Consider the following 13,176-nt stretch of genomic DNA (forward strand, 5'->3'; position numbering starts at 1 on the left):
GTGTGTGTGTGTGTTATTTTTGCTGACTATATTAATTCAGGTGGGATTAAGACAAAAACTTGGCTGATATACTTCATGAATCATACTAACATTAAACAAATATGCTCCTCTGTTCATATGTGTATGATAGCAAATTCTATATAATCACAGATTACGTTTGTCTCTGTGGGAGACAAGAGGGCCAACTGAGAGTACATCACTATGTAACATGTCTACCGAATGTGAGTGGAGGGTCCAATCACATTTCAAATCACCCGACACACGACGCCTTCTCTTCACTTGCCTTTGCTGCTCAGTGCTGCTTCACTACTGACAGATTCAAGTGTGACAAGTATGCCTAAACTGTCTTTCTTACACTCCCCTCTCTGCTGCATTTAATTAATAATACCCTGCTAATTCGGTAACAATTGCTCCATTTTCCTTATACTCTGAAAGACACAAAATAAACAAAGGAAAAATACATTTTTATTCTATATTTTAGTTCTATTCTATTTCAACATTCATCCACTACTTTTTGCTAATTATTTTAATTGTTTATCCTCTACTTTTAGCTATTTAATAACCTCTGCTAGCTAACTACTACTGCAACAACAACTACATTAATTCTTATAGATGCCTCAATGTGTGGATGTAACTCTATTTTTTCAAAATAGTTCAGCTATTCTACAATCTTTCCAGGTACCCGCTGGCAACCACAGAAGGACCCCCTCAGGTAGCCCTGGTTGGGAATCACTGATGTAGACGAGACAGACACCTCGAGCATTTGGGGAAACATGAGAGACAAAATAGTAACTCTGAAGACATACTTAATTAAGTTGTCATTGGAGAGAACTGGGACCTGTCCAACAATGTTGACATTGCTTTATTAAGCCTTCAAATACCAATGCAAGAGCGTTTAACCACATACAGTATACATATACTGTAGCTACGTGGGAATTGAGGTTGTCTTGAGTGTCTAGCCCACACTGACAGACAAGGACACCTCTTGAGTGTTTGCATGTCCTCTCCCTCAAACTACCTGTCTTCTGCGTGGTAATAAACAGCAATAAAAAGAGGAAAGGGAAAAGAGGATGGGAAGGGGAACTCTCAGCAGGCAGACTGCTGTCACCATAGCAACAGGCAAGCTATATCCCAACTGTCAAAATTTAATTTCCTCTGTGTCTTTTTCTATAGGAGAGACGAGGGAGAAGTCGATATCTTAACACAAAATGGGCATTGAGACACATCGCACATACAAATATTCAGTATTCACCGACCCAATAAGCCCTCCGCCCCCTTCATCCACCAACTAAAAGGAACTGAGTGCAGTCATTATTGTATTATTGTCAAACAGTGAGTATATGAGCAATATTATCTAGATCAAGTATTGCAACGGGAAAACAGGCTTAACTCACCAAAGATGGCTTTATCTAACAAGCACACGGAGAAAAAGAAATTAAAAAAGTTTAAGAAAAAAGTATTTTTGGCCCATTTTCATTCCATCAATATGTAGCCCGATAGGACTGTATTAATTAGCTGTTTTTATAATTTAAACATGAAAGGCAAACATAAAGGAACAGCAAATGAAGCAGCTGTGTTAAAGTCCAGTGTGTGGGATTAAGGGGATGTACCGGCAGAAAATAAATAAAATGGGTTTTTTTATGTTTTTTATTGGTGAATACTTACCTGAAAATAAGAATTGTTTTGTTTTTGTTAACTTAGAATGAGCCTTTTACATCTACAGATGCAGCAGCTTCTCCTCCACGTGAGTCCCACATGTTGCACCGCCATGTTTCTACAGTAGCCCAGAATGGACAAACCAAACACTGGCTCTTTAGAGAGATTTCCCGGGGTGAGGGCTGGAACTCATGAAGTTTATTAGAAAGAGCAACACTTCATTACCCTCTGCTAAACACTAAAAAAAAAAAACAATCTGACCCCCATTTTGAATAATTGAAAAATTGATGATTGAGTCATTTTTTTAAGCAGAAATGCAAAATTTTTAGTAGAGTTTTCTGATTTTCTATTTAATTATTTATTTGGATGTTTTATTACAGTAAACTTTGAACTGTTGGTCTGAAAAAAACATTTGAAAAATGTCACGTTGGTCACCATAGAAATTAAAAGAACGTTTTCCACTATTTCTGAATATTTTCTTACATAACGCTTAATTCATACATTTGACCTTTTAAAATTCTTAGTTGCAGCCGTGTTAACATCTCTCTAAAGGTGGCATCACTAAATGTCATATTCTACCCTTCCTGTATTCTCACCTTCTTAGTGTCATCCCAACCTGTCATTGATTAAATGGTTTTAAAGAGTACAGTGTGTCTCTGTTGAATGATCCTTTTTACCAGCTACTGTGCAGCATTTACGAGGTGATGGGGTACAATGTGACCCCATATTTCAGATTTGTCTTATTGTATATCCAAGTGAATATAGGACAGCAGACTCTGATGTTTCCAGTCCACTCTGCCTGTGTCTCTCTCTCCCTCTGCACACCTATGCACTCACAAAAAAAAAAGGACACTAATATTTAGCACATGGCGTTTACTGCCATAGTTTTGTTATAGCGGTTATTAATGTTTACACAGTAATAAACGCTGAGAATTAAATGCCTGCCATCAAAATCATCCAACTGTCATACATCAAAGAGGAGGTATGGCATGCAAGACTGTGTGTGAGTGTGTGTGTGTGTGTGCATGCGTGTGTGTGTGTATAGCAGATGTTCTGTGCAGGCTGTCAGACAGCCAGCAGTATCCTGCAGCCGATACTCTCTCTGGACAGGCTGACTGACTGACAGGTGCGTGTGTACGTGTGCGCGCATGTCTGTGTGTTGTTTGTGTTTTCTTGTGTGTGTGAACAGAAGAGAGCTTGCTTTGCCTCCAGCAAATCAATGTCCCCTCGAGGGAATGTGGAACCTGAGACAAAGAGTGTGAGAGAGAAAGAGCGAGCTCTGGGCAAACACATTTTGCTCTCTTTCCCCTCTCCAATTTCAGTGTCTTTCGCGCACAGATTTTTACAGATTTCCCAGTATAATCTGTCTGAAAAATGTTCTCTAAGAAGGAATAAGTGAAGATGTTAAACTACCACAGTGGGAAATTAACCTCTGCCAGCAGCTACGTGAAAGAAACTTAGACCTGGCTCTGTTATGTAACCTGCACAGTGTTTCCAGAGACGAAACAGTTCACGTGTTGAAAACTGGCGTGGATTCACAATTCTGTGCTTTTTTCATATTTTTTATTGTTTAATAAAACACAATGTCACTTTCCTTTGATCACTTTGAAATTAAAAAAAGAAGTGTCTGGAAGTCGATCTACACCTCAGTGGCGTTATTTGTCTTCTTTATCGCAGTGCAGTGACACTCTCCATCCAGTCTATTTTTATGTTTACTGAGGTTTCTCTGCTGTTCTGCACTACCGTTACAAAAACTGCTCCCTTGCTGTGGAGAAGTTAACTGAACACACACTTCCCCCTAAGCCCACTATTTCACATCACTGTCTCACTGACAGTAGCTAGAACACATACTGTTAAATTGTGCGATGCTACAATTTTGGAGGCTCGAGTCTTTCTCTAGTAAGAGGTTCAAGACCGTTGGTTGTTATGAAGGTGGCATATAAAAAAGGAACTAATTAGGTCATCACTCAGACCGACCGCGATGTGAATATGAATTTACTGCATTCATTTTAGCGACACTAGCAGCATGGCCGCAGGGATGGAAATGTCAATCTGTCAGTCAGTTGGTCCACCACTTTAATCTACAATATACTGCATCTCATCATCAAGTATTCAATCTATTTCTTAGGGAATTGGTACAAATATCAATGTCCCTTTCAGGATGAATGATAACAACTTTGGTCATGCACCAACACTAACTAGTGCCATTAAAATCATTAAAATTCACTCTTGTCCTGTTTAGGACAAAATGCCTGCAAAACTACTGACATCTCCATCAGACGGTGCCTTGCGTTTAGTGCTAATTAGCAAATGTTAGCATGCTAACAAGCTAAACCAGGGCTCCCCCATTTGTAGATAGAAATGTGTTCACATTTTTGAAGCAACACTGCTCAGACACTATTCCCTCACCTATTAATTTATCTCCTTCATACTATTGTTATATGCTGTCTGATTGGATTGAAAGGCACGGAGCCGTCTCCTCATGTTACATCCAAACTCAATTAACATAAGAAAAGTTGTTCCAGACAAAAGACATTTTAGCCTTGACTTTGTGCACAGAGGAGAATAATGCAATGCAATCTAATAACGCATAGTCATGTGTGTGTGTGTGTGTGTGTGTGTGTGTGTGTGTGTGTGTGTGTGTGTGTGTGTGTGTGTGTGTGTGTATGAGTGGACATGAATGGTACTCCAGTGCTTTCACAGAGAACCGGAGAAGTCAGTTCAGAAGAAACAACCAATGAACTGTCGAACACAAACCTTGGACGCGTTGAAAAGGTTGTCTTCCAACTTGCATGATTCACTGACACTGTCTAGACAGAGAAAATGTCTCTCTATTCAGCGAAACATTCAAAGAGAATGTGAGAAGTGTGATGAAAACCCTTCTCGGAAAAAATAACAAATTAAGGTCAAGTCCAGTGTCTCAATGGTGTAGTATAAACCCTTTAACCTCTACTTCAAAACTACCCACACAGGTTGACCTGCACTGTCAAGGCAAACAACAAAGATTGTAACCAGTTTATTTAGGGGATTATATGGACAGACAAAAACTTTTGAAAGAAATAAGATACTCTCTCTACTCTACGGAGTAGAGAGAGGTGCCCTGAGAGGTAAAGCAGTAATCATCTGCTGGCTTACCACCAGGTGATACTACTGATCAAACCAAATAACCCAAATAAGTATGAATACAGCTTTTGTGTGTGTGTTTACAGGCATCTTGGTACCCATGCATTTCACAGTGTGCGCCCAGCACGACATATCCTGATTCCTCAGTGTTGAGAAGAAACAAGGGGCCGAATCTGATCAAAAATGGGGACCATCCTTGGCAGTGATACTCACACGTACAAACAGAAACTCTAAGTGTTCTCTTTCAGCCATCGGCTACTGGCAGACAGAGAACAGACAGACAGCTTCATATTCATTCGAATAGAACTTATTTATTTATTTAGCCTCCGTCTTTCTGCGCTTCAGTCTAGTCTCATCTCCCAGGGATGGAAAGACTTAAAACATCTTATGCATTTACAGGGAACACTCCAGATCAGCAATTCGTATAACAGACGGCAACACTTTCCCATCTCTCTCTCTTTGTCTCTCAAGTGGCAAAGGAGTGTGTGGTGTAAAAAATAAAAGCTATATTGTAGCTATAATGCAATTAAGATACCACACAGAAGATAAATGCCCCTGTGGCTAAGAAGGTAAATACATCACAACAGATCCTTGAGCCATTCATATGTTCCAATTGTTTGTGGTGTAATCCTGTTTCAGACCAGCCCATGCCAGACCATTCCCCATTCTTCTCCTGTCTTTTCTGTACATTACTGTGGCTGATTCACACAAAAAGGTAATTATTTAACAATTTGTCTTGATTTGTTTTGTAAGTGCGAGAAAACTCTGCTTTTGCATTTTTCATTTGTCTCGAGACCACTTTACTTTCATCCGTTTGGAGAAAGAGATAACACGTACAGTATATTGAGACATATTTTCTACACATTTACCTCTGATTGTTTTCCTTCCCTCCTGGGACGCGATCACCTGGTGGATCCATGGGGGAGGGCAGCAGGTTGAGACAGGAGGCGAGGGACTGGCTGGAGTCTTCTCTGGACACTGTGCACACATCCAAACACACGTATAGTCAGTTATTAATTATCTAAATGCATCTGAAACCTAGAAATATGTCTAAATATACCATTCTGACCACAACATATTTAATTCATGAAAAATGTAATAACTCTCTGCCCACAATCGCCTATTTTTTCAGATAGGTGTACTTTCAATGGCTTGATAGAACAGAGTGAAACAGTCTGAGATAAAAGCTGATGAAGCCAAGATTTGGCTCTTCTTCATGTTATTGTAAAGGTCCTGCGGCGTCTCTCTTTTTGTCCTTGTCTGATCCCACAGAGCAGACTCACAGTTGGAGTAGGAACACAGAGCCCTGAAGACGAACACTGTTGGCCATAAATTGCTGTGAAACTGCTTTCTTTTTAATAAAGGCCTCAACAAGCCACCTGAGAGAGGTAAAAGTAAGGAGTGAGAGTGTGTGGCGTTGGTTGTGTGTGACTGCATGTGTGTGTTCATCTTTATACGTGCGTGTATCTGTTTTGTGTATACCACCTGAAAGTGTGTGCGCAGGTGTGCGTCTGTGTGTATTTCAATTCGTCCCATTAATTTGAGAGTGTGAAAGAACGTTACTCTTCCATCGCCAGCACAAACTCTTAGTCCCTTGACTTTATGAGAACAATTCATCAAACCTTTAATTTCATGCTACAGTCTGCAAACCATTAGGTCTAATGACTAAGCACGCACACTTGTGTGTGTTACTGTGTGTATTAATGATGCTGCCTCCTTTAGCTCTGCATCAGGCATAGCCGTTAGCCTGTGTGTGCGTGTGTGTGTGTGTGTGTGTGTGTGTGTGTGTGTGTGTGTGTGTGTGTGTGTGTGTGTGTGTGTGTGTGTGTGTGTGTGTGTGAACACTCAGTTCAAACCCGCTCTCCCTCCTGATCCTCTCCAACCCCTATAAGCACAGGAAATTTAGTTTATTAGGGCTGAAGCTGCTGTTGTAGTCTTTCCTCCGCTGTGCTTCTGAGCATCTTACTTTATTTGACTGCAACTGTAATATTCTGAGTCCATCTGGGACTTAAATGTTGCCTGGAGATAGATGAGTCTAACCTCGCATTTCTATATCATTTGACTCTGAGATCAGTTAGATAAGACTCGAAGCTACACATGCTTACAAACATGATGAGAGTTAAGCTGAGGGTAAGTGTACCCTGTCACTTTATTTACAGTCAAATATGTAGTCCCTGTATCTGATTAACCTGAAGCACAAAAATGGAAGCTCATGTTTCCCCACTTGAACAATTTTATTTATGTATCATACGGTACGCAGCTACCAACTGTCAATGTGTGCATTGTGTGTCTTTGCAGTTAATATGAAGCAAACATCTGCAATCTAGGATCACCTCAATCACAATCGCTACTGAAAGTAGTACTGTGAGTAGGGCTGTGTGATAAGTATGTATGTTATATATATCATGGAGAGCCCGACCTATTCTGGATTTTTGGGGCCAATGCCGATATTGATTTTGGATGGTAAAAAAATCAGATTTTTTTTTATTTATCATGTTAATCATATATTAATTATATCACATTTTTTGCAATAATCTCTCAAAAGGGGTTATCAAACACTTGTGACAAAGATACTTATGAAGAGGAGGCAAAATATTTTACATCATAAACTCTGTTGTCCAAAATGACATCAGTGCACTGAAATAGTAAACACAAATTATAGTATAACAAATTATAAACTCCCCCACGTATCTTTTTTTTGCATTATGTTCTATACAAAGAAAGTTGAAAGCATATTGGACAACGTATATGCGATACAATATATTTTTGAGAAGCCGATATCAACCGATATATAGATTGAGCTCTAAAATCATGTGGCAATAAAAGAAAAAAGTAAATCCCTTATTCAATAAAATGAATCACTTTTGTGTTATATAAAAGGAGGTTGTGGTAACTGTTTGGCACTTCATGCTTCACTGTGGCAGAGCATATGCAATAATTCCCCCCTGACAGTCATTTTTTAACCATGGAGGCATGTCAGGAGGAGTGTGACTGAAATGCCAAAACAACAAAGGAGATAAATCGCTGTAAATGAGGCAGCTACATCAAAGTCGTGGCACATGTTAAAAGAACCAGGCAGAGTGCTGGTTTCATGTTTTTAAGGTGATAGACTGGAGGGGGCTTAATGAGGAAGAGGAGAGACAGAGAGTGAAGGGAAACAGAGCGAGAGGAAGAGAAAGACAGCAAGAAGAAGGGTTAAGAGAGGGAGAGCAAGCAAGAAAAAAAAGTATCTGTGACAACAAGATAAGAGCAGACATTCACTTGAAAGAAGGAGGGATAGATAAAATGCAGGAGTTTGTATGTGACAGATTCTCTCTCGATATGAATGTTTATTTTCTAAGAACTCTGCTTTTCTTCCAGAGAAACAGCAACACAAAGATGTTAACTGAAAAAAATAAAATTGAAAAAAAAAAGGAACAAATCATGTGTTTGACCCAGCTTCTGATAAGTAGTTAGACCGATGCTGTAAACTTGCTTGTTCGATACAGTTAAGTGTGAAAAAGCAAGCAGCTGTATCGTCTGTATCTTCTCATGGCCTGTTGAATGCTTCACCCTCACACTTGACATAAAGACTTCAGGTCTAATGAGGTGAAAAGGTTACCATGTCGATGCCGCTGATCATCAGAGAGGTCCAGGTCTAACATTAGATCGTCTTCATCCAGCTCTGAGGAACCCAGGTTGTTTAAAACATCCTGAAGAGAAAAAGCAAAACCCCAAAACTTAGAACAAACAATATACATCCGACCAAACAATGATAAATATTTATTATACACATAATGGAATGATTGTTCTGTAATTCTGGGAAATAAAAAATGCTTAAACATGTCATCATGATTAACAGTTTTAATGTAACATTCAGCCGGTTTGGCAAACCCTAAGGAAGAAAAACAAAAATGACTAATTAAAATAGAGATAAGATACGACAACATTAAAGCAAATTATTAAATGATTTTCATCAAAGTAATCCAGGAGGTTTTTAACATTCAAAAAGATATTCCCCAACCAGAAAGACACATATTTTTATCATTTCTATGTTACTTTAGTTATTAGGTATATAATTAGGATATTATAAGTTAATGGGACTTTTTTCACTTTGCCTGCACTTAATGAGGTATTTAGTCTCTCATCGATGCATCCAAGCTCATGAAAACATATTGCTACTCCTGTTACGTGGGGATCATTCGGGTTCGGTTTTGAGAAAGCAATGAATGTGCCGAATGAGGCTGTAGCTTTGTGCGACATCTGTCAACATTCCCTGAGCAAAGAATACCTGCTGAACAAGAAAACTTGGCAAATCTACAGTATTTCAAAACATGAAGGAAGCCCATCATGTACTCGTGTGTTTATCAAAACCGTATTCATAATCCAAAGTTTCATCAGCATGTGTCTCATGTCTTTAATTTAATTTAGTAGGCTCTAAAATGAATCGAACAAAATACACTGTCTTTCTCTTCTACGTCAGAGAGAACAGGGTGTTCTTTTCCAATAACACATAGGTAACAGTACTAATCTCCTCACTCAGGCTTATTAAATTATCTAACTTTATTTTACCTGAAAATAACCAAACTCATTTTGATGGTTCAGTGTCTTGTAATAGTATGAACGGAGTCTTTGTCTGAGCCACTCCGCCCCCCTATCACTCAACTTTCCGTGAGAGGGTAGCATCACAGCGTTACATACATGTTCACTTCAAGATAAAAGTTTTCAACACATGACATTGTGTTTATAGCGAGCACCTACATTACATCTTCTTACATCTTACATCAAACTCGGACACAATGTTCTCCAGAATCCAGCGATTAAATGTAAGAAAGTACTGACAAGATTTTCCCAGTCCCTTATCCACATGACTATTGGGAGTCATGCTTCCAGATGTAACGCCCACCAAAAAAATCTCCATTTGTAATCTTTCAGTAAATGCACTCGTGTTAGTGGTATTATTATGAGATTATAATGATGCATGATGCTCCTTTTGGTTCAGCTGCATTTCAAAAGTCAATGCTGCCATCTGATGGTCATCAAAGGGAAATCCTCTGCATAAAGAAGTTTTAGCAACAAGAAATAAGAATTGACTAAACACAACAAAGCCCTGCATGAGGTAATCAAAGTATAAATATTGTAGCGGTATATGCAAACTTGTGGCAGGGAACTTAATTGGTAAAAATATATAATATATATGTGACAAAGTTGCAACAGACCGTTGTTGACTGCATTATTGTGCATGTAAATCAACAATACTCTATCTTCGAAGAACACAATTTTGCAGATACGTCTCTATAATTGGCTTAAACAGTATTACCATATAAGTGCACTATAAGACCTTAGACAAATACCAGTAATAATGAGCACCACAACGTTGTTGTTTTTCATCTCATACAGTACACTGAATTATCCTGATGCAGCAACTCTCAGCAGCCTGATAGCTCCACAAGGCCAAAGGAACTCATTATTCATTACAAATAGTGCTTTGACCTGGTTCTGAATACATTTTATTGCTTGAAACAACCTTTTAGACAAGGTTTCCAAAATGAAAAAAAGGTGGATGATGCTTACTACAGGCTTTCAGACCACTTAATGCTCGACGAGAGACCTTGTCTGAATTATCCTAATTATTCCTATTATGCACCGGTCTCGTGGAGCATCAGCAGATGCAGGTGAATCTGAAAATCCAATGACAGAGTCTGTTCGGCTTTCATCACTGCTTGGAGATAAACAACCTCACAGGCACGTTCTGTGTTGATCTCCTCCCATCTGAGTTAAAGAGCCTCAACGCTTAGTGACATACCGAACTATTCAACCACACCTCTGTCCATTTGTTTGTGTGTGTCTGTGAGAGTGAGAGAAGATTTTCTTAAAGCTAAATCAATGTTCTCCAAGGCATTGCGTCTTATGTATGAATATTACTGTTTTCTCATCAGGCACTCAGCGCAGTAAACATCAGAAAAAAGACGAGAATGCCTTCAGTGTAATGCAATTGAACAGAAGACCTCATTTCAGGCATTACAGCTAATAGCTAAAAGGTATTGGAAAAGAAATAAAGACCCATACAGTGCAATACCACTGCACACAGACTTCATTTGAAGCTAAATTACCCATTTTAATGTGCCCCTCTAACCAGAGAAATGTGTTAATATGATTTTATAACCCGGAGATGTCACCTTTTTACCTCGCTTATGTGATCTGAGTGAGTATAATCCTTGAGTTAATAGAGATAATATCAGATCCGAGTCTCATTAAAAGATGGCTCCATCTCTTAACTGCCAAATAGAATGACATCCAAAACAGGAATAAGAGGAAGCAAGAGGTCCTTTCCATCCATCAGCAGCCACTGGTTTCTGTTCACCCACTGTGGAAATCATATATACAGTCTATGAAATATTACATTTACTCAGTGCTTTAGGGTGGTAAATGCATTAAGATCAAGGAAGAGAGTCTTGGCATTGCGGCCAGGTATTATAGCTTCTAGCCATGGAAAATATACGGACTAACAAATTACTTTCATTCTGTGCGAGCAGACACTTCACAGCCAGTTGTGTTTACAACGTGCCTGAGGCAGTCGCGGATTGAATGTCCAGTCAAATCATGAAGCAAGAGTGAAAATAAACTGATTTTTACCCACATTGTCTGCCTTACATCATGTGACATTTGTTATATTTAACATCTACTCATTTCAATACAATATAATCACTCATCTCAGAGCAAAGCAAACAGCTGTTTCATAGTAAACAAGCAATGCCATTTAACATGTAGGACAGACAAATACTAAATCCCAGTGCTTTATACTGTTGACTTCGGTAGCAACAGAATCCATATCTTCACCATGGTCATATATCTGAGGTACATATTTTAATTCAGGATTCATACCACATGTTGTAAAGTCTACAATTTTATAAGAAAAACGCTGTGACTGATGCAGCAAAGGCAGAGAACGTGACGACAATCATCGTAGAATAGAGTACTTCTACAATGTAGTCTGGAAATGACGAGGATGAGGAAGTACTTAAAAACTACAACTGTTTTGAATCCTCGACTTTGGAATAATGTCCATCGTCATCTTGCTTTTTTGGAGCCAGAAGTGACCATATTTGGACGAGATGGTGGAGCTTGAGAGGATATCCTGATTGGATCTGACTGAGAACCTGAGAACACACTGTGGTAGGGATTTGTCAACCATAAGTAGCCATGCCAAGTAGCCAGAGTGGTAACAGAAGATGGTTTGTAGAAGTACTACACATTACAAGCCTAAGATTAAATGTGAAGAATTTCTGGCCAGCCAGCTTATGAGCTCACTCTTAATAGTCATTTAAAAATAAAATTAAAAAAATACTCTGAATATTTGAGTGCACCAACATAACCAAAAAGCTACTACAAGGATGGTATTTGAGCTCTTTAGCCACAGTGCTGTGGATGGAAAGAGGCTTGAGTGAGTTAAAAGAAACATTCTTAAATGTCCTTTCCACAGCAGCGGTAGTCAATTCCAATCCTCGAGGGTTGTCCTGCAGTTTAATGTCCTGCAGAGTCTTGTTCCTCTCTGATAGCTAATGTGCCCCTAATTGACTATCAAATCTATTCTTTCCAGGTACATTTACCAATGTATTAGCCTCTGGGCTGTGCACATTACCACAATTATAATATGAATGAAGATACTTTAATCGCCATGATATTTTTAACATAACAAGTTAGACGAAAGGCATTTACCATTGAATACATGAATGTATGTGATATGCTTCTGTGGCATATAAGAGGTGGTCCATATCTTACAACAGGTAGTTTAAGTTCTTTAGTAACATGCAAACAAATGCAAAAAAATCTAAAAAATGTGTTAAATGTATCATTTAATCACATAATAGTACTACTAATGCTGTTTATTTAACGGCATTTTAGCTCACCTAGACATCAGTGCCGATAGCCATGAATACAAATGCATTAGTCATGAGATAAATGAGGATGTTTGTCACCAACCACTGCTGCCAGAGCTGTACAGTGTGGCCAGTTGGCATTAAGAAACCTAGCCTCAGAGGAAATGATTTTATCTGAAACGTGATTAGATTTTATGTGTGTATGGTAATTGTTACTGCATTATATGATGTTTTTGAGCATTCAGTACATGTTTGCAAGCCTCTTCATTGGTTTTCGTTTTAAAGCCCCGCCGTCTGGTTCTGGTTAGTACAACTTCTTTCTGGGAGAAGAAGTGAATCCTTATGTGTTGTATGATTAATACAAGTGTCACTGGTGATATCTAGCCTTTACAAGGGCAGCAGTCAGACTGGAGGATATGAAAACAAGCAGCACCCTGCATTACAGCGCTGTCTAGCAAGGACGCCGCAAAGCAACTGTTGATATGCATAAGTATCAGTCAAAGTAAAGTGGATTGCAGTTGAACTTTTCTGCCATATA

General features: G+C 38.9%; 1 protein-coding gene across 1 annotated transcript in view; it reads right to left on the bottom strand.

The window, feature by feature from the left end:
* Positions 1-13,176, bottom strand: part of ccser1 (coiled-coil serine-rich protein 1) — a 118,792-nt gene that overhangs the window by 91,014 nt on the left and 14,602 nt on the right. Inside the window, exons 5-6 of the mRNA XM_073466977.1 lie at positions 8,381-8,471; positions 5,649-5,757 (exon numbers count right to left, since the gene is read on the bottom strand). Coding sequence (XP_073323078.1) covers positions 5,649-5,757; positions 8,381-8,471 — 200 coding nt within the window. The remainder of the gene's footprint in view (positions 1-5,648; positions 5,758-8,380; positions 8,472-13,176) is intronic.

The sequence above is a fragment of the Pagrus major genome, chromosome 5, assembly GCF_040436345.1.
Source record: "Pagrus major chromosome 5, Pma_NU_1.0".
NCBI classification, from domain to species: Eukaryota; Metazoa; Chordata; class Actinopteri; order Spariformes; family Sparidae; genus Pagrus; species Pagrus major.